The sequence below is a fragment of the Xiphophorus hellerii genome, chromosome 10 (genome assembly GCF_003331165.1).
Source record: "Xiphophorus hellerii strain 12219 chromosome 10, Xiphophorus_hellerii-4.1, whole genome shotgun sequence".
NCBI lineage: Eukaryota > Metazoa > Chordata > Actinopteri > Cyprinodontiformes > Poeciliidae > Xiphophorus > Xiphophorus hellerii.
This window is the reverse complement of record NC_045681.1, coordinates 25151969-25173478: the sequence shown is the minus strand read 5'-3', so window position 1 is coordinate 25173478 and position 21510 is coordinate 25151969. Positions and strand designations below refer to the sequence as shown.

General features: G+C 39.4%; 1 protein-coding gene across 5 annotated transcripts in view; it reads right to left on the bottom strand.

Moving 5' to 3' along the window:
• ryr2a (ryanodine receptor 2a (cardiac)) overlaps window positions 1-21510 on the bottom strand; it is a 160944-nt gene that overhangs the window by 63377 nt on the left and 76057 nt on the right. For all 5 annotated transcript variants that reach the window (XM_032574573.1, XM_032574574.1, XM_032574575.1 and 2 more), the window contains 24 exons: window positions 21161-21306; window positions 20898-21012; window positions 20278-20438; window positions 18593-18752; window positions 18014-18100; window positions 17076-17207; window positions 16082-16176; window positions 15814-15989; window positions 12655-13307; window positions 11518-11718; window positions 10971-11076; window positions 10748-10885; window positions 10145-10272; window positions 8398-8543; window positions 6389-6503; window positions 6151-6283; window positions 5361-5464; window positions 3082-3217; window positions 2813-2999; window positions 2348-2459; window positions 2137-2257; window positions 1789-1958; window positions 473-693; window positions 236-326 (listed from right to left, as the gene is read on the bottom strand). In XM_032574573.1, the coding sequence (XP_032430464.1) occupies window positions 236-326; window positions 473-693; window positions 1789-1958; window positions 2137-2257; window positions 2348-2459; window positions 2813-2999; window positions 3082-3217; window positions 5361-5464; window positions 6151-6283; window positions 6389-6503; window positions 8398-8543; window positions 10145-10272; window positions 10748-10885; window positions 10971-11076; window positions 11518-11718; window positions 12655-13307; window positions 15814-15989; window positions 16082-16176; window positions 17076-17207; window positions 18014-18100; window positions 18593-18752; window positions 20278-20438; window positions 20898-21012; window positions 21161-21306 (3834 nt within the window). The remainder of the gene's footprint in view (window positions 1-235; window positions 327-472; window positions 694-1788; window positions 1959-2136; window positions 2258-2347; window positions 2460-2812; window positions 3000-3081; window positions 3218-5360; window positions 5465-6150; window positions 6284-6388; window positions 6504-8397; window positions 8544-10144; window positions 10273-10747; window positions 10886-10970; window positions 11077-11517; window positions 11719-12654; window positions 13308-15813; window positions 15990-16081; window positions 16177-17075; window positions 17208-18013; window positions 18101-18592; window positions 18753-20277; window positions 20439-20897; window positions 21013-21160; window positions 21307-21510) is intronic.

Below are 21510 nucleotides of genomic sequence, written 5' to 3'. Positions count from 1 at the left end.
ACTTCAATAACCTGGTGGTGTTTGTTTTAAACAAAGAGGCAATGAGGTGGAACTGAATTTTCTGCCAAAGTGGCTGAACTATGGAAACTATAGAAAATCAAATATACTTTGTCTTTTCTTCTAACCATATGACATCATAGTAGTAAAACTACATTAATGTCACAAACAGTGGTTTATTCCATCTCCATATTTCTTCTGGGGATGGAGTAAGGATGAGAAAAGAGAGGCTTGTCACCTTCAGAGGCATCTTGGTGTGTTCATTCAGCAGGGGAACGTCGAACACCAGCCTCCTCAGCAGGTGCTGCATCATTGAAGGCCTCAGCTTACTGCATTACATCAGGGAGACACACAGAAAGTGGCCATTTATTCTCACACTTATACGTTTTTAGGAAATGTCTCTTTAAAACCTGACAAATGTAAGAAATATGGCTTCAACTATAGAGCCAGTGTAAGACTGAACTTATTAGCTTACCCACAAACAGCCAGCAGACACTCCTCTATAGCGTCCCTCTGAGCTTTGGTAAGGCAGCAGCCTTTGGACAGCCGGTACACCGTGTGGAGGAGGGAGTCGATCAGAGAGGCGAACGGCTCGGTCCCCGCAAACAGAGGAGCACATTTGGTCAGGAGGGGCAGCACCGCTGTACACAGGTACCTGTTGAGGGCCAGAGCCATATCTGTGGCACTGAGGGCAGCCTGGCACAGGAGAACAGGGCCAACACAGTCAGTGGTGCAACATTAAAAAAAAAAAAAAAAAAGTCTACATCAACTGTACATCAGCTGTACATCTGACGACCAAATGCACCATTATTCAAAGTTAATATCAAATATTTCAGCAATTTATTTCAACTGTAAAAAACAACAACTAAAATCTTATGGAGGCTGCAGCATTGCAGTGTCAATGAGTTTTTTTTACTTAGTATTTGGGTTAGGATTCTTTCCCACTCAAAGCTGATTCATCCAAAGCAAACAGAAGGCAGTCGGACTTCATCTCATGGTTGTTCAAAACATTCCAACACCTTAATAGTCAGTCTGAGAAAATACCTCCTCTCTACACTGAATAAAATGTGATTTCAGCCATCACTGAAAGATGAGAGGTGAAACATCATTAAAAAGTAAGAAGGAAACATTCAGTTTTCTGTTTAACTGCATAGACTTTGATCTTTAAGCCCGCCATCTGCATCTGCTATCTGCAAAGGAACTCCAAATTATTTGTGGAAAATTTGCCTATTTGCAGATTTGTAAGAAAATGCAGCTTGGGCAGCTGGAATAGCTGTGCACAATGGCACTTGACATGCTGTTGGCAGCCAACCAATGAGCAGCATTCATTTTCCTCAACACTGACTAGAAAGCAGAAACAAGAAAAACTATGGATACTAGCTTCTACTGTAGAGGTGAAACTGTTTCTGCTGCATATATTAATGAAAATGAATGTTTATCAGTGTATATTAAGGTATATTTGGTGTGTGAATTGTTAAGATTTTCATTTAAAAATGTTTTTGAGTCGGTCCCACATATTCATGTGCAGATGTGGTCTAACAACTTTATTGCACACATCATTTATGTACAGTAAAAAACAGTTTAGGACCCAGCACTGGCCCTTGTGATGCTTCACAGGTCACCTCCAGTAAATCAGAACTCACAATATTTATTTGTTCATATTGATGTCTTTGATTCAGGTAACTTTTTATCCAAGAAGTCCCTCTTACAGCATATTACTCCAATGTACTGTATGTAAAGGTAATAGGTTGACCAGCATCAGAGGGGAAGTTGGAGGGAGAGCTGACTTACAGTGTCCAGAGAGGCAGCAGCTCTGAGATCTGGCAGGAATCCAACCTCAAGAAGGTGGAGGAGGAAATTCTGGTCTTCTATACCATAGACCCGGTCCAGGAAAAGGACCATGGCTGCTTTATGGTCTGGACAGAAACCTGCTGACATGTCTGGCTCCACAACTATCCCATCTGAGAGAGCACAGGAACACAAAAAGTCATGTCTAAAAACATTTTGAAATACTTTAAAAACATGCTTCAAATGTGAGCTCAATAATACAGAGCAACCACAGGCCAAGTAGAGTTTGCTCATCTTCATTTATGCTAGTTATGGTTCCTGCTGTCTGATATGAGCTGAGGCTGGATCTACCTTTAGCCAGGTTGGGCATGGAGAAGGGGATGCTGATGACTCCCACCAGGTCGTCGATGGGAATCAGAGACCTTAAAATGGCTCTGATGCGGAGGGCTTCACCTTTACCAGCATGGATCAGCTGATATAAACAGGCAGTAGGTTAAAGAAATGAAATAATCTAGGTTTTAGTCTGACATGTTTAATATTCTGTCATGTTCAAAGCACTCACATGCATCTCTGGAGCACAGCGACCCAGCAGATCAATAAGTGCAGAGTAGAAGGTCATAATGGCATTGCCCATGTGGATGGTATCATCCTCCTCTTCATCCAGCATGTCACTGCTGCACAGCAGTATCACACCATTTACTCTTCATCTCAGTAGTAGCTTAATGATACTTTGATTTATAGCAATAACATAACAGGTGTTATGCAAGCATGAGGACACCTCTAGACACAAACAGGTAAAAAGTAAAAGTTTTTCTGTTTGAATCCAGTTGTGTCATTTTCATAAGATTTCATGTTAAATCTAACATGAAATCTTATGTTAGATAAGATTTATCTAACATAAATCTTATCTAAGATTTATGTTAGATAAGATTGGTGTAACTACCAGAGAGAAGGTGCATGCTGCATTAACGCCCAACAGCTTTCTGTGATGATTATTAACACAAGACATGAATGCATGTTGTCTTACAGTGTTCTGCTGCTCTCAGACACCGGAGACGGCCCGTCTCTGCAAGGATCCTGAGAGATTCTGATGGCTTCCTCCATTGCTGCAAGCAAGCCATCACCGCCTTCACCTCGAAGAGCGGGGCCAAAACATTCAGGCCGGCGAATAAGAAGCCTCACCACAACGTTGGCGTTCTCTTCCACGCTCTCCCCTGCACACGTCACAAGCACAGTTACAAAGAACTTATCAATGATGAATAAAGCTGCCTGTAATGAAAATGTTTCCGCCTTCACCATTGCAGAAGACAGCAAAACGCAGAAAGTCCAGGTAGCGCTCCCCCTCCACAGGGTTCCAGCCGATGTCTGGGTATCCCTTATGCACCAGCATTACACAGCTCTGCAGCCCACAGCCAGCCAGATACTGCACCACCTGCAGGGCAATCACACACTGCTCAGCTATACAGTCAATAAAGCTGAGCACATAACTAATATAACTAATAGAACCTGAAATAAACTGGCATCAGGGACAGAGAATATTCCAAACCCTAATAATAATATAACTTTTAAAACCAAAAGCAATTGAGAAATTCTGTGCATGCAAAAGTATGTACACAAGGTTAGGTCTCAAAATATGCTACTATTCACTGACAATACAGAGGAAAAAATGGTTGCATGACATTTTTCATGTTCATATTCTATCTGAATTGTTCTGCCCCTTAGTGTGAAGTAGAAAAACAATGAATATATCGTTTTATGTAAGGTTTGAAACTACAACATTTTAAGTGTCACCATCAATTTTGTTTCATTGCAGTTCAAGTATAAAATGTTAACATTAAAGTCATTAACACAGCTGCATAGTGAAAGAAAATGCATCCATGCAGCAATGAAACAACATCTTCTAAAATCCCATGACAGGTATTTTCTTGACCTACATAAAAAGAACCACAGACGTCACTTAGCTGTTCAACTCAGCTCTCTTGAAAGAGGAGAAGACACAGTAACCCTGGCATTTCTGCCAGCCTGGCCTCCGCCAGCTGTTCAGTTCACCATACGTTCTGACACTCTGCTGCAGAGCTTGTTTTTTTATTAGCAGGGGAAAGGAGTGAATAGAATGTGGGAGAGTGATCTTAACATAAGGGGGGGCTACCCTGATAACAAGGAAGGGGGAACACAGAAACTAAATTCTACACACAGACAGTTTTACAACTAAGGAGTATCTCAGGAAGATCTCCTAAAGAAGATTAAGACACCACCTGCAAAATCATGCTTGAGGTTAAAGAAAGGTTAGTTATGTCTAACACACAGTTTAACAAATTCCTCCTGTCTGGAGTGAGAACACTAGACCTTTAAATGAAAAACAACTAGTAATATAAAACTACTAACGTAAGAACGATAACAAACATGATAATTCTGACATCCCACAACAGATGACAGGAGTGTCTCTGGTGTCTTTTACCACATTGCTATTCCAATTCCAGTACAAAAATGGCTATAAAACTTCCACATTTTTTCAAAGATTCATTCTTGATGATGATAGTTGTGAGCCAGGATCTACTGGGCTGAAGTAGCTCTGAAGAACCTCTGACTGAAGATCAGTGCCGACTGCTAGAATAGAATAGTAATAGCTAGTTTTCCAAAGCAGCTGCTCAGCTAGTGGAGTTATTAGTGGACTAATAACTCCACTAATTAGTGGAGTTATTAAAAACAACATAATAATTTTTCACTCCACTAGTGGAGTGGAAAACTCCGCTAGTGCTCAGCTAGTGGAGTTATTAGTGGACTATTTCTACTCCACTAACCACTAGTGGAGTGGAAAACTATTATGTTGCTGCCATTTCTTTATCTGCTCTGGATTCATGAATCACTTTGCAATAATTACATAAATTAACTCTCTTTGCGCCTTTATCATCTTTTTGTTCTTTTATTTATTTATTGCATAATTTTAGCTGCTTTGGTGCAAATGGTGTCAAATTTGTCCAGGACATATTTTTTCTGTCAAACTCAGTTTAAGCTAAAATCAGAGCCATCTATTTGTTGGAAGTTGCCTTTGTGCATTTGACCTGAATTCAGAATACATTTATTTAAATACACTATTGAAAACCGGTTTCAGGTTTTATTATGTTTTATTCCTTCCTGTTAAAATACCTTTAAAATTTTACTTTTCCTTATTTTCTACAAATTGAAGATATTTGTCATGTTTTACAAATCAACTAGTCACAGAAAAAATATCATCTGTTTATTTTTTCTTGAGAAACTGTAGTTGCTAAAAACTGACTGAAAAAGTTAAAGTGCATTGTGGCAGGTAAATATATTTATATTACAAACGGTTGATGATGCCTCAGTAGATTTCTGGTTTCTGTTACTGAATGAATCTCATTTTATTCCAGTGGGAGCGCCCAGTGGTGGACTGACAGGGCTTTGGGAAAGCTGTAGGATTTTTAGTTGGGAGATAAATTTGGTTACAGTAAAATCAGTTTTACTTGAATCGGTTAGGGACAGGTAGTTCACAGCCATGATATATTGGACGTATTGTAGATGGAGGATGCTTATATGAGTGCATTTGTAAAAATCACCTTTTCCAGCTCTGGTTCTCTTAGAGCCAGAGCCAGTTCATTGTTATCCATGACTGATGCTGCAGCCACGTCCAGAGGAGTGGATCCACGCATGGAAGGAGAGGCTGAGAGAAGAGAGGAGAGATGGGGAACAGAAGAATGGAGAGCAGGATAACCATCAGATAAAGAAAGAACACGTTTACATTTTGTTTTTAACATCTTCCTTCTGAACATGTCAGAGCTGAAATGTGTTGTAGCAGTCCTTGGCCTCACCATGCTTCCCCATGACCCTTGATCTGCAGTGATCTTTTAAGCAAACTTGTTTCGCCTTTCATGTAAATGTACAAAAATCTATCTGATTTAGTTAAGCCATCTGGTAGATGATGTACTATGACCATTTTATCCTAAATAATTTTCTCCTGTGTTGTTCTTAGACAGAGAATGTTTTATTGTAGTTTTTTTTCCTTTTAGGTAAGTTTGTTTTCTTGCTTCTAGTTAGAAGGAGAAGTTTTGTTAAATGGGCGGGGCAAAGTCTTCCCTCCAAAACTTCATACCGTTGCAGTTTTGGTTGCTATTGGTCTATTTGTACTTACCAGTGAAATTACTGAAAACTAAAGTCCATCTATCAATTTTCTTACACCTTATCCCTAGTGGGGTCATGAGGGGTGCTGGTGTTTATCTGCAGTGGTCAATGGGCAACAGGGCGGTCACCCTGGACAGGTCACCAGTCCATCGCAGGAAAGCCTAAAGTAACTTTCTATAGTCCATTTACAGTTACCTGTTAGCTAACCTGATTAACTCTTCTACTTACCAAGGCCTACGCTGCTGTTCTCCAGCAGGTAGCTCAGATGGTCAAACATGGCCTTCTGGTTCTGGCGACTGATTCGGCAGAAGTAGCACAGAAACCGACAACAGTTGGCCACCATTTTAGGGAAGGTGATTTCCTGTAAACATATTTAACCACAAACAAAAGTGTGTGTATAAAAAAACACTTCCTAGTTACGAATATGTACATTTATTTGCTTATTGAGGCTTTGCAGCCTGCCTACCTTGGAGTCTCCTCCACTGAGAACGTTAACCATGACCTCCATGACCGTCTCATGCATGCCCAGAGCCCTCATCAGGTTGGGATGCTGGTAGAACACCTTGTTGTTCATGATATCACTGCAGAGAAAGGAAACCTCTTCAATGCCAAACTTCTCATAGTTCTGGACACTGAGTAAGCACTTTCTTTAAAATTCATTCTTGTCTCTGCACAGCAACTGTCTTTTTTGCTTTTATTTTTAAAGCTTTAACTAATCTGGCCAATGAGACTGACATAAAGATGTCTTTCCCTTTAGTGAGCTGGAAAGGCAGCAGCATGTCTTAGTGGAATAACTGGACAGAACAAACAAAGAATACTAAAGGCAATTTTGCATTTTAGGAGTGACCTGATATTATACTGGGCTGAGATTATACTGGGCAAAAACTGTGTTAAATTTGTTCTAATTCTCCTTAGCTGTGCTGGGTCCTTGCTGTGAATGAGTTCTATTTATAGTTGGCTTTATGTTTAGGCTGGTTGTCCTGAAGCTCCTCTCCAGTCTCAAGTCTTTTTCAAACAGGTTTTCTTCCAACATTGTCCTGTATTCGTCTCCATCCATCTTCCCATCAACTCTCACCATCCTCCCTGTCCCTGCTGAAGAGAAGCAACCCAGAGCATGATGCTGCCACCACCATATTTGTCAGTGGGGATAGTGTGTTCAGAGTGATGTTCAGTGTTAGTTCTCCATGTTTTGCACTTTGATCAGAAAGTTTCATTTTGTTCTGGTCTGACCAAAGCTCCTTCTTCCACATGTTTGCTGTGTCCAACATGGCTTCTGGAAAACTGCAAACAGGATTTTTATGGTTTTCTTTTAACAACGACTTTCTTCTTACCACTCTTCCATAAAACCACATTACTGAAGATGACTAATAGTTTTCCTGTGGACAGATTGGATGTTTATCTCTTCATCTGGTCTAGAGTCACCATGAGCCTCTTGGCTGCATCTCTGATCAGTACTCTCCTTGTTCAGACTGGAAGTTTAACTGGTTTAGCCTCATCTTGTAGGTTTAAAGTTGTGTCAGACTCTTTCCTTTTCCAGATGTTGGATTGAACAGAACTCTGTGAGATGTCTAAAGCTTGGTAAATCTTTTTCTAGCCTAAACCTGCTTTAAACTTCTTCACAGTTTTCTCCTGACCTGTCTGCTGTGTTCCTTGGACTTCATGATACCGTTTGCTCTCTAATATTCTCTGAACCTCTGAGGCGTCACAGAGCAGCTGGATTTGTTCAGAAATTAGATTACATACAAGTGGAATATGTTTAGTCATTAGCAGTCATGAGGCAACTTCTGAAGGAAATTGGTTGCGCTGAATATTTTCACATACCGCACCCTTCAGTTTTTATTTCTAAAAAGTGTTTTAAATTATGTCTAATTTTCTAACTACTTTTGAAAATTAAAATGCTTGGATTATATTTTCATTGCACAGTTCCAGAGTCAATACTGCACTTCAAGCTGTCGGTCTGTTTCTACCAGTTTGGCAGATAAGACAGAGAATTATACCTTTATCAGTCCTTTGCAAAACACTTCAACCTCAGTCAGATTCAATGGAGTGTCTGAAAATCAGTTTTCAAATTATGTTGCGGATTTCAAGTTGGATTTAGGTGCGGGCTTTGACATGAATATGCTTTGATCTCATAAATTGCATCATTGTATTTGTATTTGTAGAGTTATCACGCAGCTGGAAGATGATTTTCCACTACACTCTCTAGTCAACATAGATGCTTTTCTTCCGGGAATGTTTTCAATTTAGCTCCAAACATTTCCCCATTGACGCTGGTCAGCAGGGCCGGCCCAAGGCATAAGCAAACTAAGCAGCCGTTTAGGGCCCCATGGAGGCATGGGCTGGCCCTGCTGGTCAGCTTCCTTGCATCTGCTAAATAAATGTTCTGCTAATAATACTGTCAACATGTTTCCCAGGGGCAAAGTCTCAAAGTCATTCCAGGTCAAAGTTCAGAGTCTGACAGCAACATGGCCTCACCCAAGCCCTCTGATCATCAGCTTCTCCTCCTCTCTGCCCATCCGGACGCTCAGCAGAGAGCGGATCTGACCCAGGGCAGCCAGCAGGTTGATGGTGTCCTCTATGGATACGGAGTTGATAGTGTAGGCTTTAGGAAGAGCTCGAACCTGAACAGTCACACAGACACAGTGCACACATGTAACAGATGTGCAGACCACACACACATCACATCCACATAGACATGAATATGTGGAATCCTCTTTGAACGCTGAGTCCTATGTTACGTCGCCGCCATCTTGGATGTGGCAGTAGAGTGATCCATAATTCATATGCTGCGTAGGTTTGTTTCAACTGTTTTTTTTTTTTTTGTTTTTTTTTTATTTTATTTTTTTTACCCCTCCAGGGGGTCTTTTTGTGGGCTCTAGTGTCCCTTATATGACAGTAGGCTGACAGGAAACGGGGAAGGAGAGGGGGGAAGACATGCTGCAAATATCGTCGGGTCCGGGAGTCGAACCCGCGACGGCCGCATCGAGGACTCAAGGCCTCCAAATATGGGTCGCGCTAACCACTACGCCACCACGGCACTCCCCGTTTCAACTGTTTTACAGAACAAACTGGATCCACTGGCATTACCTTTCACAGGTAAGAATGAAAAAACATTTTTACAAGTGTTCATAATAACATCATTTTAACAGCAGAATTAATCAGTTTTATTTAAAAAAACGTTTGCTCCTACACAAACAATTCTTTGTGTTGATATATGTTTGCATAATTATTTTCCTTCAGTTTTTATGGATTTTAAGTGAAATATCTCAATCTTAAGTATTAGGGTACCAAGACAGTTTATGTAATGAAATAAAAATAATTTACAGTAAAATACTTAAAAATTAAAAGGAAATCATGTTTTTGTCTTCATATATTGAAATGACAAATTTCAAAATATGAATGGGAGATTGCATTTGATACAGTCACTTGTATCAAATGTAAACATTGTGCTCTTTATTCAGAAACCCCCAAAACAATTAAATAATCACATCAAAAACTTAGAATCATTGTCTTTAGTGCTTACTTTGATTTCCACATATGTTAGTGTGTGTGAGAGAATGTGTCAGTGTCAGGCATCAACTTAAAATACTTTGTAGAACGCCGCTTTATGAAGTTCGGTCCATTTACCTGCATTAGCTTTCTGGCAGATCTACAACATTCAATATGGCGGACGCTGTGACGTATCACAGTAACTGACCAGCTCAATGAGGCTTCTTCGTTTTCATGTAACTGGCACATTGGTTGCTAAGGATACACTACACCCAGTTGCTGTTTATTGACCAGCTATCATATTTATAAACTCAATTTATCTTAGTTTTTACCTTAGTTATCATTGATGTGTAAGAATTAGCAGCACTAAGTAAGCTGTAAGGCAAAAATATTTATGAACAACATTACATGTACAAGACAATTCAAAGGGCTTTGCAGAAAGGTCAAAAATATTTTTAAAAGAGCTTAAAAACAAACAAATTAAACAAGATAAAACAAAGGAAATATAAGGGAAAACTTAACTACTTAAGTTAAAAAAATAAATAAAATGCTGTGGTTTTCTTATGTCTCTAAATGACTGCTGTGTTAAAACTGCTGTTTCTCCAGAAATACTTGAAGTTTCATTTATAGATATTTATAGACATAATGCTTCCTTATTGTTAACATGTACCTCGTCAGGACTTTTTCTAACTTTCTACCAGTATTTAGTAAAAGAAGACTGACACAGACACACCTGTCCTCCAATGCCATCATACTGGCGGTGCAGAAGGACAAACATGGCTCTCACTAGCTCTGGATCCTCTATAACAGACTCCTGAGCCCAGCGGACCATCGTATCAGAGATAAGCTGTTGTAAGGTACCTGTGGAAAGAGAAAAAATGGAACTGAACAGAAGTAAATGAGGCTGATGGCAAAACATAATGTCAAACTTTTATACTTTTGTATATGCTGTATTTCCAACTTTACAAAGATGTACTAATGGTATGCACCAACAGGTAAGATGAAACCGAATGAATAATTCTTGTATGTTAACCTGTGAGCTATGGTGCTTGCATGGTTTTGTCAAAATTAAGTTCATTTCAAAAGCGTAAATCTCCTTAGTGATGATATAAACCATGAGGAAGAAAAAGTGTTGATCAGAGAAGACCAAAACTGAACTGTTTGCCTTCCAAGCAAATCCCTGCATGTGGTGGAAAAGCCGAACACAGGGTTGAGGTTTTCGGGCGCACCCTAAAATACCAACCCTGTGGTCAAATACGAAGGTGGCCGCATCATGCCATGGCGGGAATACTATACCAGGCTCTGTATTTACTGATCTGTCTACATTAGACCTTACTGGGCTTCCTGTCCTTTTTTTCCTTGGGCAGGCTGCCCATCTTCTTCTTCAGGTAGGACACCTTCTCCACCAGCGACATGAGACGACCTCGAATGGTGAAGTCACTGTCCCCATCTATTCCTCTCTCCTCGTCCAGCTCTACACAGGATCCACACAATCCAACCATTAGTTGCAGTTCATTAGTATGAAAATGTTTTGCTTGTTAGAAGGGTGTGAGACAGACCACAGTGTCTCATCAGATCTTCATGGAAGTCCAGTAGCTGCTCCCGGATATATTCCGGACAGGGACATTCCTGCTTGTCATCCTTGAAGTTCAGCAGCATGTTGATCTTGGAAAATAATACAAAAGTATAACTGTTCTCATAAACATATGGTACTTTACATTCATTCAATATGAAACAAAATGAAGGTTTGGATTTCTGTGCTCGGAAAATTTTACTCAGATCTTAATCAAAATCTGTCCAGACATCCTGTCTGTTTTTTAAGTTTCCCTTTGGACTTGGCTTCTTTTAAACTAAGTATTATTTCGAGTTTGGAGCATGCCACCAGCAGATTGTCAGAAAAGTTAGTCTGAAGGTTGAAACTAACAATTCTTTGAAATGAAGGATGACGTCTCTTTTCAGGCTGGAATTCTTTCCTCAATCTTCAATGGACAAATTTCAAGTGATGTTGATGAGGCCTACTAGTTTTTCTAGGATCATTTTCAGATTTCCCTCTTCTCCAACTTTAAGACCACAATGCGTGACATGTTGCCATGGTGATTTTCCTACCTGTTCCTGTGGGGGAGATCTGAACTCTTTGGTTTTCTTGGCAGTGAGTGCAGCAGACATGTTCAGAGCCAGCATCACTTCATTGTAGCGAAAGCGCTGGTTGTCTTGGAGACAAGCAACAAAGTCATCGGAGAAGGCCACCACCGCCTCGATACGATGGCGCACCTGGCAGTCACACAGGTACTGCAACACATGGCACATCTACACACAAACGCACCCGCCCGCACACACACACACACCCACCCAAATGGACAACAGTCAGTACCATCCACAGACATTCTATGTTTGAAAGTGATTTTATAGTCCAAGGCTCACTGCCCTGCGTGTTTTAGGTGTTTTCCTGCTTCAGTGAGCCTGGAAAAAACAGACACCTGCTCTACACTTTGCTGTTAATCACACAGAGTTGCAAAGGAAGTTCCTGTAATCTGGTTCTTTCACTCATCACCAGTTTGAAACTTTCATTTCATAGTTACCACCAAAAGATGGATGATTACAAAAGTCTGGGAATCTGTTCCAGCGGCTTAACCACTGAAAGAAGTCACTATGTTTAATAACCATAGAGTGGTTATTTAACACTATATTGTGTGTATTTTGAAGTACAGTGGATGAAACAAAGTATAATGAGTCATATAGGTGCATAAATAAATGAATAAATTAAATTGATTATTATTGTATCCTTCGCATGATCATGAAGCATAATACCAGCTGTGCAGAGACTACGCAGCAGTAAACATGATATAATGAGCTTTTATGTTCTTCATGTTTAATGATAGTGCTAAAAATGTTACACCCAACTTTAATATTTCATACTTTTATGTTCTTAATAGAGAATTTGGTAACAAGAGGAACTTGATCAAAAAAATTAAAAAGTTGCTCTTGTTGAAAACGCTGAAATAAAAGTTTTAAACTAATTTTTCATAGCCTGAATTTTTTTTTTTTTTTTTTTTTGTAATACAGGAAGGATCTGAAAGAATAAGCTCCATGTGCAAGTAGAAACAGAAATGCTGTAAGTAATCGTTATAATACTTTTCAACAAGATCATCTTGGTCTTTTTTTGTTTTTTATGTTGTACTTATGTTATGTTAGGTATAACCACTCGCTCAGCAGCACTGAACAGGACAAACTGACTGTGGTCACCTGCAGTTTAACGGGCTCTGGCAGCTTCATCTGCAGCAGCCCCTCCTTTGGCAGGTTCCTCCCTCCATCCTCTCCTCTTCCGGCTGTTTCCACGTTCTTCAGCATCTCCAGCTCTCTGGGAAGCTCTTCCTGCTCGTCTCTTGGTTCAGAGAACACAGATGGTTCAATGAGTTGGAGAATGTTCTTCAGATCTCCATTTTGGAAAATTCCCATGATGAGCATGGTGTAGACCAGCTTGATAAGAGGGACGAATAGCAACTCTGTGCTTCCCCCTACTGGATCCCGAACATGCATGCTTCCCTCCCGCACTGCCTCTGTCAGCATCTCGATAGTTTTCACTTTTAAAATATCTAAAGGGAACTCGGGGCTGTACTGGAAACAACTTCCTGGTCCACTGTTTCCGTTGTCATGGCATGAGGACTCAGTCACACGTATAAAGCTTGGACAGGAGAAGTGCATTCTGGGTCTCAGGGATGTGCTGAGTCCGATGCCTGGCAGGCCATGCTTCTTCAGGTCGTCTGGAAACAGTGTGATGCTTTTTGTTTCATGTGTCATGGGCACAATGTACTCATTATTCATCATAAGCCGAGCTGTTGCATAGCTCCTCAGGTGGATGTCGATGAGGAGGTCATAGTAGCCTGCACGAAGCAAACCTGCAGAGAAACGCACCAGATTCTGTTCACCTCAATTATCACCATTACACATTATCATCAAAATAACAGGTCATGCTTTTAGTGGTTCACTGATTCAGAAACCAATCAGGACAGGTTAGATCTAAGGACCTTTTCTTGTTTTAATTTCTGATTGTGTCGGAAGAATCTTCCTGAAACAAGCAACAAAGATATTGTCTCAATTCACAGTTGCACACAAGCGTCTTCAGACAATCATGACTACCACTGAAAATGTTATGGCAGACATTATTCCAAAATTGATTATCTGTGTGAATGGTAAGATCTTTTTCCCATTTAGTGATCAGAATTTGAGGTGCATTATTGGTTGAAGATATTAGTTTGTATAGTTTTGAGAGTGTTTTTGGAGACTTTGCGATTTTATTGATGCTATTGAGTAGGTTTGGTTGCCCTAGGTGAAAGTTATTGATGTCTATTTTTGATTTAATGGCTTGCTTTAATTGATTATATTGAAGAAACTGTTTCCTGTCAATGTTGTATTTATTAATGAGCTGTTGCAATGTTAGGAAGTTATGACAATCAAAATGTGGTGGAGGTATGTGATGCCTTTTTCCTTCCATTTAGTTCCAGACGGGTGATTTATTTGCAGTGAAATCTGGATTATTTCATATGGGCATTTGAGTTGTGGATGAGAATATGGAGTTTGTTATTTTATTGATTTTCATTTTCAATAAAATAAAAATAAAAATCATTCATTTTAATTTTCATGAAAATGAAAATGAAAACCACACCAACATAGTTGATACAATATAAAATAATCCATAGGACACACCTCACACAACACAGGATGCACGTCATGGGATTTACAGAATCAGACATTTGCATACACTGCACACTTAATGCAACTGACGACCACCTCCACACATTCCGGCTCTGTCCACCAATACAAAACTTCTGGAAAGAAACAATCACCGAACTGTCTCAAATCTCTGGCCACAACATCCCACCGTCCCCCTCTGTCTGCTTACTTGGTAATCTAGATAAACTGAACATAAACTCCAAATAGACCCACACCCCACTGCTTGTGGCCCTATCGCCAAGAAAACAATACTGCTTAACTGGAAAAATAGGGAAAAAATCAGTGCCTCACAATGACTAGACCTAGTTACACAACAGATATCAATGGAGCAACAATCAGCAATACATAAAAACCAACTTGAATATTTCAATAAAATATATTCCACATTTACACGTGACATTTCATGGTTGGTGAATTAATGCCATGGTGGAGGCAAGGACCAGGGGAGAGGAGGGAATTGAGAGAGACAAATAATAGGACTTATAGTGCTTCATCCTTATCCTTTATTTATTATTTATTCTGGCCTATACTTTTATTTATTTATTACCTCCTTTTATTCTTTCCTCCCTTAAACAGGTTTTTTTCAAAATATTTGTGATGATAGATTAATTAGAGAATAGAAAAATAATTCAAATTAGAAAATAACTTCCAAGATCAAAAGAAAAAAGCATATCCTAATTCACATATTTAATTTTTGTTGTGACACCAGTTGACTATGTTGTGTGCTTTGTTTTGAATGTACCCTTTTTAATGTATACCTACATGTTTGCTTGTTAGTTTGTTTGTTTTGCTTGTCTGTTCCCCATTTGGTTATTTGATTTCTATTGAGGTTATTCGTTCTATTAAAAAAAAAAAAAAACATAAAAACAAAATAAAAACAATCATGAGTACCGTTACTGTGTTGTGTGAACTTTGACCTGAACATGACTGTTTTTTTAACACAGACGTTAAAATAAGCTCTCTCGTTCCAGCCATCTGTTTGGAAGTGAACAGATGATGTAGTTTCTGTGTGTAAGCTGTAACACACTTATGTTTGAGAGAACTAATTGTTCACCAAATGATGACTTATCAGAGAGAAGCCATGTTAAATGTTCAGAATGGATTCAGCTTTAAGTAAAGCTGTTTTAAGTAAAGCCGGGGCTTTAATGTGTTAAAATGAATGTAATGAATAACTCAAAGTTAACGGGTTAAACATTTTAACACACTTAATCACATTTTCTAATAGAAGCGGTATCCACAAAAAGCGGTGATGGACCACGGCCCACTGGGGGATCAATTCTACTTCTAAACCGATCTGATTGGGCATTGGAGAAGACTATTGTTATGTTCAAGATGTGCTAAAAGCAGTTAGCCTACCAGCAACTGCTTTTTATGTTGATATATGGTTTTTGACTTACTGCTATTAATTGCATGAAGTGTAATTAATCCGCTAGCCCCTCCTCTAGTATTAATATGGTGTCCAGCTTTCAGAAAGGTTCACCAAATTGTGTTTTACTTCCAAGATAAATAATGTCGATTCTCAGCCAACATCTAGAAAAACTGCAAACAACATGTAGGGTGGTAGTGAATCTCATATTGTATGAAATGTTGCTCAAAGGCAGCACTGAGGCATAAGCAGGGCAGCAGACAACTTCCAGGCGCAGACTGTCTACTGCGTGCTGTGTGTGTTACCTGGCATGTACTTGTTCTCTATAGCCTGTAGGAGCTGGGCCTCATCGATGTGAGAGCATAGAGCATGAGCCACTCTATTGTTCCCCAAGGCGCAGATTGCGGAGTACAGTCTGAGAGTGTGGTAATGAAACTTTAATAAGTCCTTCTGCTCTGACAGCTCCAGGATATCCACCGACCTGGGAGGCAAACACAATTCACCTGCATCAGCACTGACAGACTGGGACTGGACTGACATCCCAGTGTGGCTTTCTAGATAAGGGCTGTCCACCTGTTCTCCTCAGGTATGTGGAGAGACATGAACTGCAGGGGATCGCTACACTGGACCTGCCAGCCGTGTCGATCATTCACTCTGGAAGCTGAAACCTGGACAAACAAGACAAAACTATTCAAGCTTGACATTGTGAATTAAAAGGAAGTCAAACAAAACATCTCAGATTGTAGGTGTTGCCTTTTTAATAAACACCTGAAAAAGCAAACACCAAACAGTCCTGTCCAATTCTGCCAAGTCCAACACAGGACAAGCCCCCCGCTGCTGTGATTGTGTAGAACAATCACAGAAGGGAGCCAGGCACTCCTACATCATCAAGTCCAGGAAAACTCAGGTCAGCCAAATGTACTCAACAACCAGCCAAACAGTCAGGACCCTGGGGCCCCAAAGCAGCCTGGGACCCTAAGCTGGAACCTCAGGAGCCATCAGTTTGTAACATCTCTTCACTTATGGGATGTCTGTTCCAAAAAGGTCAGAATCATTGACTGACTGTAAACATGGTTTAGTGACTGAATTATCCATCCATCTGGAGGGACTGTCCTGTCTCACAGGCAGAGCCCAGTCACCCTACAGAGAATCTCAGCCTCTTTTTGTTTGCGTCGTTCTATTGGCTCCTCTGTAGGATCTACAGCAGGTTTGAAAACTTGGTATTAATTATATTTAATTTTTTCTTAAGCAAACTGTTCAGCTCAAAGTAAAACCATAGCTATAACTTTTGGTATAAAAAGTCAAAGAATCAAATTGTGTCAGAGCAATTAGATTTTTTTCCTTCAATAACTTTATTTTTTTTATGCCAATAGTAACTGTGGTAGATATTATCTCAGATACAAAAGAAGAAAACCAAGAAATCAAAATGACATATTCTGAGAATGAAAACCTTCTCAAATACAGCTTAATATATTGTAAAATATATACAGATTACATTAGAATTTAGCATGTTATTTTGAAAATCTGATCTGACAAAAAATCTGCAAGGGCCATCTCCTCGACATACCTTGAGGAAGTGATTGGGAACACGGCTCCATAACACTGGAGTGAGAAACTGGACATGGAGGCGCGGGGGACACTGGGGAGCTGGGTTCTTCCTCTCACTTTTAAACAAACCAGCTGACAGAGGCATCACATTCTGCCACGACACACACATAAAGTGGGACAACTGCATTAACACGTCACACCTTCATCTTGAACAAAAAAACCGTTCTGTTATGTTTCCTGGGCAATGCTGATGTATATGAAGAAAAAAATTCAATACTTTTATCAGAATTAGAGGTTTTGTCATTGGTCACCATTTTCTAAAGTAACAATATTTTCTAAAAACAACTATTTCAACCAACAAGCACAAAAAACTAGAATGTTTTGACTTTTATTTACTGGTTGATCCAACCACAAAGATCCAGATGCAGTTACATTCAAAATGGATCAGTGCTAATAAACCAGAAGTTATACACTTCATACTTTCTAAATTATGCTCTGTGGGAGAAAAACTTCAAAATGATGCATGTTTAACAGAAAAGCGTTTGTGTCACCGAGTTTTATATTCAGGAGGGTTTAACCTCTGTGTCACCCTTTACAGTCACTACATTTTAGCTGATTTTTCTGTGCATCATCATTAACCCAAAGACAGGCAAGAAAAAAAAGAAAAAAAATTATTAAAAGTTTGCCGGCAAAAAAACAGACACATTTCTTCCTTTCACCTTAGGAAGTCTTTCTGCTAAAGTGACACTCCTGACAAGATTCTCTGGTCTGATGAGACAAAGACTGAACTCTGTGCCAGGAGTCACGTTTAGATGAAGTTTCACCATCCTTACAGTTAAAATGGTGGTGGCAGCATCATGATATGGGGATGTTTCGCAACAGCAGGACAATTAATACATTCCTAAAAGTAGAAAAGGATTCATCCTGCAGATTGTGCCCATGTGGATTCCCACATACCTTAATCCGGCCAAGTTCAAACTGGAAGACGTTGGGACTGGTGGCCTTGGCAAAAACAGCTGGAAACAGTTTTGTACTAGGCTCCACCTGTTAACAGAGGACAAGGCTTTCCTGACCATTCAGGTTCTAGAGCATTCAAACTGGAACATTGTCTGCCTTTTTTTTATTGTTATTTATTTATACACACATACACACGTACTACAAAACATTATGACAAAAGTGAAAACAATCCTCGACCTCTATTTGTTGAAGGTGAATTCCTGTCCTTTGACATGAAGTGGTTGTGAATTTTCAAGGCATCAAATTGCAAAGTCAATTTTATTTTAAGTTGTTTTTTATATGCAGCATTTTTATAAACAACTGAAGGTAACACAGTTACCTGATTGTGCTATAAAATGGCAATATGTGACTGTAAAACACATAACATTGCCTCCAACATGTAGCGTGTTGCTAACCAACATGTGTGTTCACTATACAGTAAAAAGACAGCCAATGCCACTAAAATAACTTTTTGATGTGGAAAAAATTTGAAAAAGTGCAGACACATTTGGTTGAAGGAACTGTGTGTGCAGTGTGTACCTGGTAATACATGCTGAGCTCTTTCCCATTGGCTGTGAAGGACAGCAGACCGTTTGTTGTGTCCACCAGGCAGCCGATTTCCAGGCCGTTATTGTTCCTGCCCTGTCCTGGGCTGCTGCTCTCTCCAGCCCACACCATGTAGCAGTTACTGCGCTTTATGCTGCAGGACATTTAGTAGGACAGAAAATTTTAGATTAACATCAGGATTAAACCCCCCACCACCAACAATCCGAAACAGACAAATGTATAGAGGAACTAAAATTCTAGTTCTTCTTATTTCTGAATGACTTAAGTGTATTCATCATCACTAAATGAACAAAACACAGAACACATTTTTGTACAAATATTGAAACACATCCTAGCTGTACACAACATCCAGCTGTTGGGAAAGATAGAAGATTATAAACACTGAGACTGAGTAGAGCCTGACTGAGAACCAGAGATTAGTCATTCATCAAGTCGTCTCTAAAATATTAATTTCATTATTTTTTGTTATTACAATAATGACCCAAAAATTATAAGCAACACAAGCTTTCAAACATAATTCTTACAAAGCTTAAAGGAAATCTATGAAAACCCCTTATAGCTGGTTTTAAAATAAATGTTAAAATACAACTTTTAAGGCTCATGTTTGCTCTCTTTAAAACATTTCTTACATGTGGGTCAGAAGCATTAAAACCATGAGACAGACTATTTATAATGAGATCAGAAGACCAGCCTATGCAGTCATTGACTCTTTTATTGCTGTGTTCTGATGAAAAGACCATGGATGGAGAATCTAGGTGCTTCAGCCAAAATATCTAGGCTCACATGCTGAATGTAAACAGCGGTAAACACACACCTGAGAAACCAGTGTAGAGAGAAACCTGGTATCCCATATGCAGGTTATTAGTTGTCAATGCCGCCATTCACGGGACAATTCCTCATCCTGGGACTTTGCATGTCCCCTCTCCATTCTCTTCACATTAAACTAAACAACTAAACAGTGTAAACTAAACTAAACTAAACCAGTGTAAACATGCAAAAAGCCAACAAAGCCAATAGCTGAGGAAAATTTAAATAAAAAACGTTCATAGATATGTATATTCTAGACATCATAAACTATGAAACGGATAGAACTCTTATAGGTTATTATCTATATTGTATTCTCATATATTTGTGTGCTCCTAAAAGAGCAGCTCAAAACATTACAATATCATAAAAAGTTTAATGTATTTTTTCTTTCATTTCCGAAAATAAAACTTTAATTATATAGATTCATTAGAGATTCATTATTTTAAGCCTTTAGTTCTTGTAGTTTTGATGTTCAAGACTTATAGGCAGTAAAAACTTTAGTTTCCCAAAAAATCTAAGTATTAGTTACAACTGGGTCATAATTAGTTGAGTGGAAGGAAAAGGTGTGAGAGGTAAACAGCAACAAGATTGTGAAAAAATCCATTCAAGAATTTGGGCAGGCTTCACATGGAAAAATATAAGTTTGAAATATTTTAAGCTGCATATTTAAATTTGTATAACATGAGTTTAACTTTCTGAAACAACAGGTAAATATTAAACTTTTTTAATGATTTCCATGCACAGTGCTTGTATGACATATTTAGACTTGATAAAACGTATATAGATGAGGTGGTGTTATTAGAGACAGGAGAACAGAGCTACTTTTACAACAAATCTGTGACTTTACTAACCTCTCATGAACTTTTCCTTTCTCATCTCCCAGGGTAACGGTGACAGTTCGGACTTTGCTCAGCTCAAAGCTTGGGTCATACTGATGAAAGTCAGAGGTAACCCAGCCGACCCACACACTGCTGGGCTCCTGACCAGGGAAGATCCGCACTGAGTAGTAGTACTGCACAGGCAGAGAGGCTCAGTCAGCTCAGCTTTACCTACTGTCATTTAACAGCCTCAAAACAACAATCCACAAACAGACCACACTGATCATTGAAGTCATCTCAGTTATGTAACTGGGATTAAATCACGGTCTTCTTGGGTCATTGCTGCAGTATTTGAGTCACAGTTGCAACAGTGTGCCTGTGTGGATTTCTTGGCATATGAGAAGGATAATTATGAGGCAGGATGTTCCTGTCCAAAAGATCTGAGGAAGCTGGGCTCATCTGGTGATCAAAGTGTGTGCTACTGTCTTAAAATGTAAAGTGGGAGCATTGCTATTCTATGGTATTGCATCTAGCAGATATGCAGTAGAACTATGGGGTAGCTATTTGGAGCGTTCTTGAAGTGTGTACATCTCTGATTGCATTTGAGTCATAAGGCCATTGCTGATAGGAAGAAGCAGGTCTGGTCGTCTTACAGTAGAAGCTTGCATTAGGACTTCGTAGCCCTCTCTGTCGTCGACCGCCACTTCCTCTGATAGGCGAGCAGATGATGGACAGCTGTTGTCTGGCTTGTTTTTCTTCAGTGTGAACCTGACAAATCACATCACTGGCTTCAGTTTCCATTTCATTACTCACACAAAGACAGGAACAGAGTTCCTGTCTCTAAAATGAGTCCGATTAAAATGATAAAATTTTAATCATCTGAAGGATAATAACATTTGAAGACAAGGCAGGCTACCGTTGCTTTAGCTTGGAAGGCTTCTCCTGGGTGTAGTCTTTGTGGTTGTTGAATTCATCTCTGTCATGTCCACTGGGACCATTGGGACCATGAGATGACTTCAACAAGACTTCAAAGTCTGACACAGTTTCAAAATCCTCCAGCTCCTACAGAGAGAGAGAGACAACAGATCAGGGCTTGTTGAAATTAGATGCAGAACCAGTTTACAGGAATAATATAAATATTGTCTATTGATGGTGAGGTGAAATGTCCAATACCAATAGTTCTTCATAGATCTGTTTAAACTAAATGTATGATGTGTTCCTTTATCAGAGTTGGGAATTTTGCAAAAAAGAAGCTAATGCATAAGG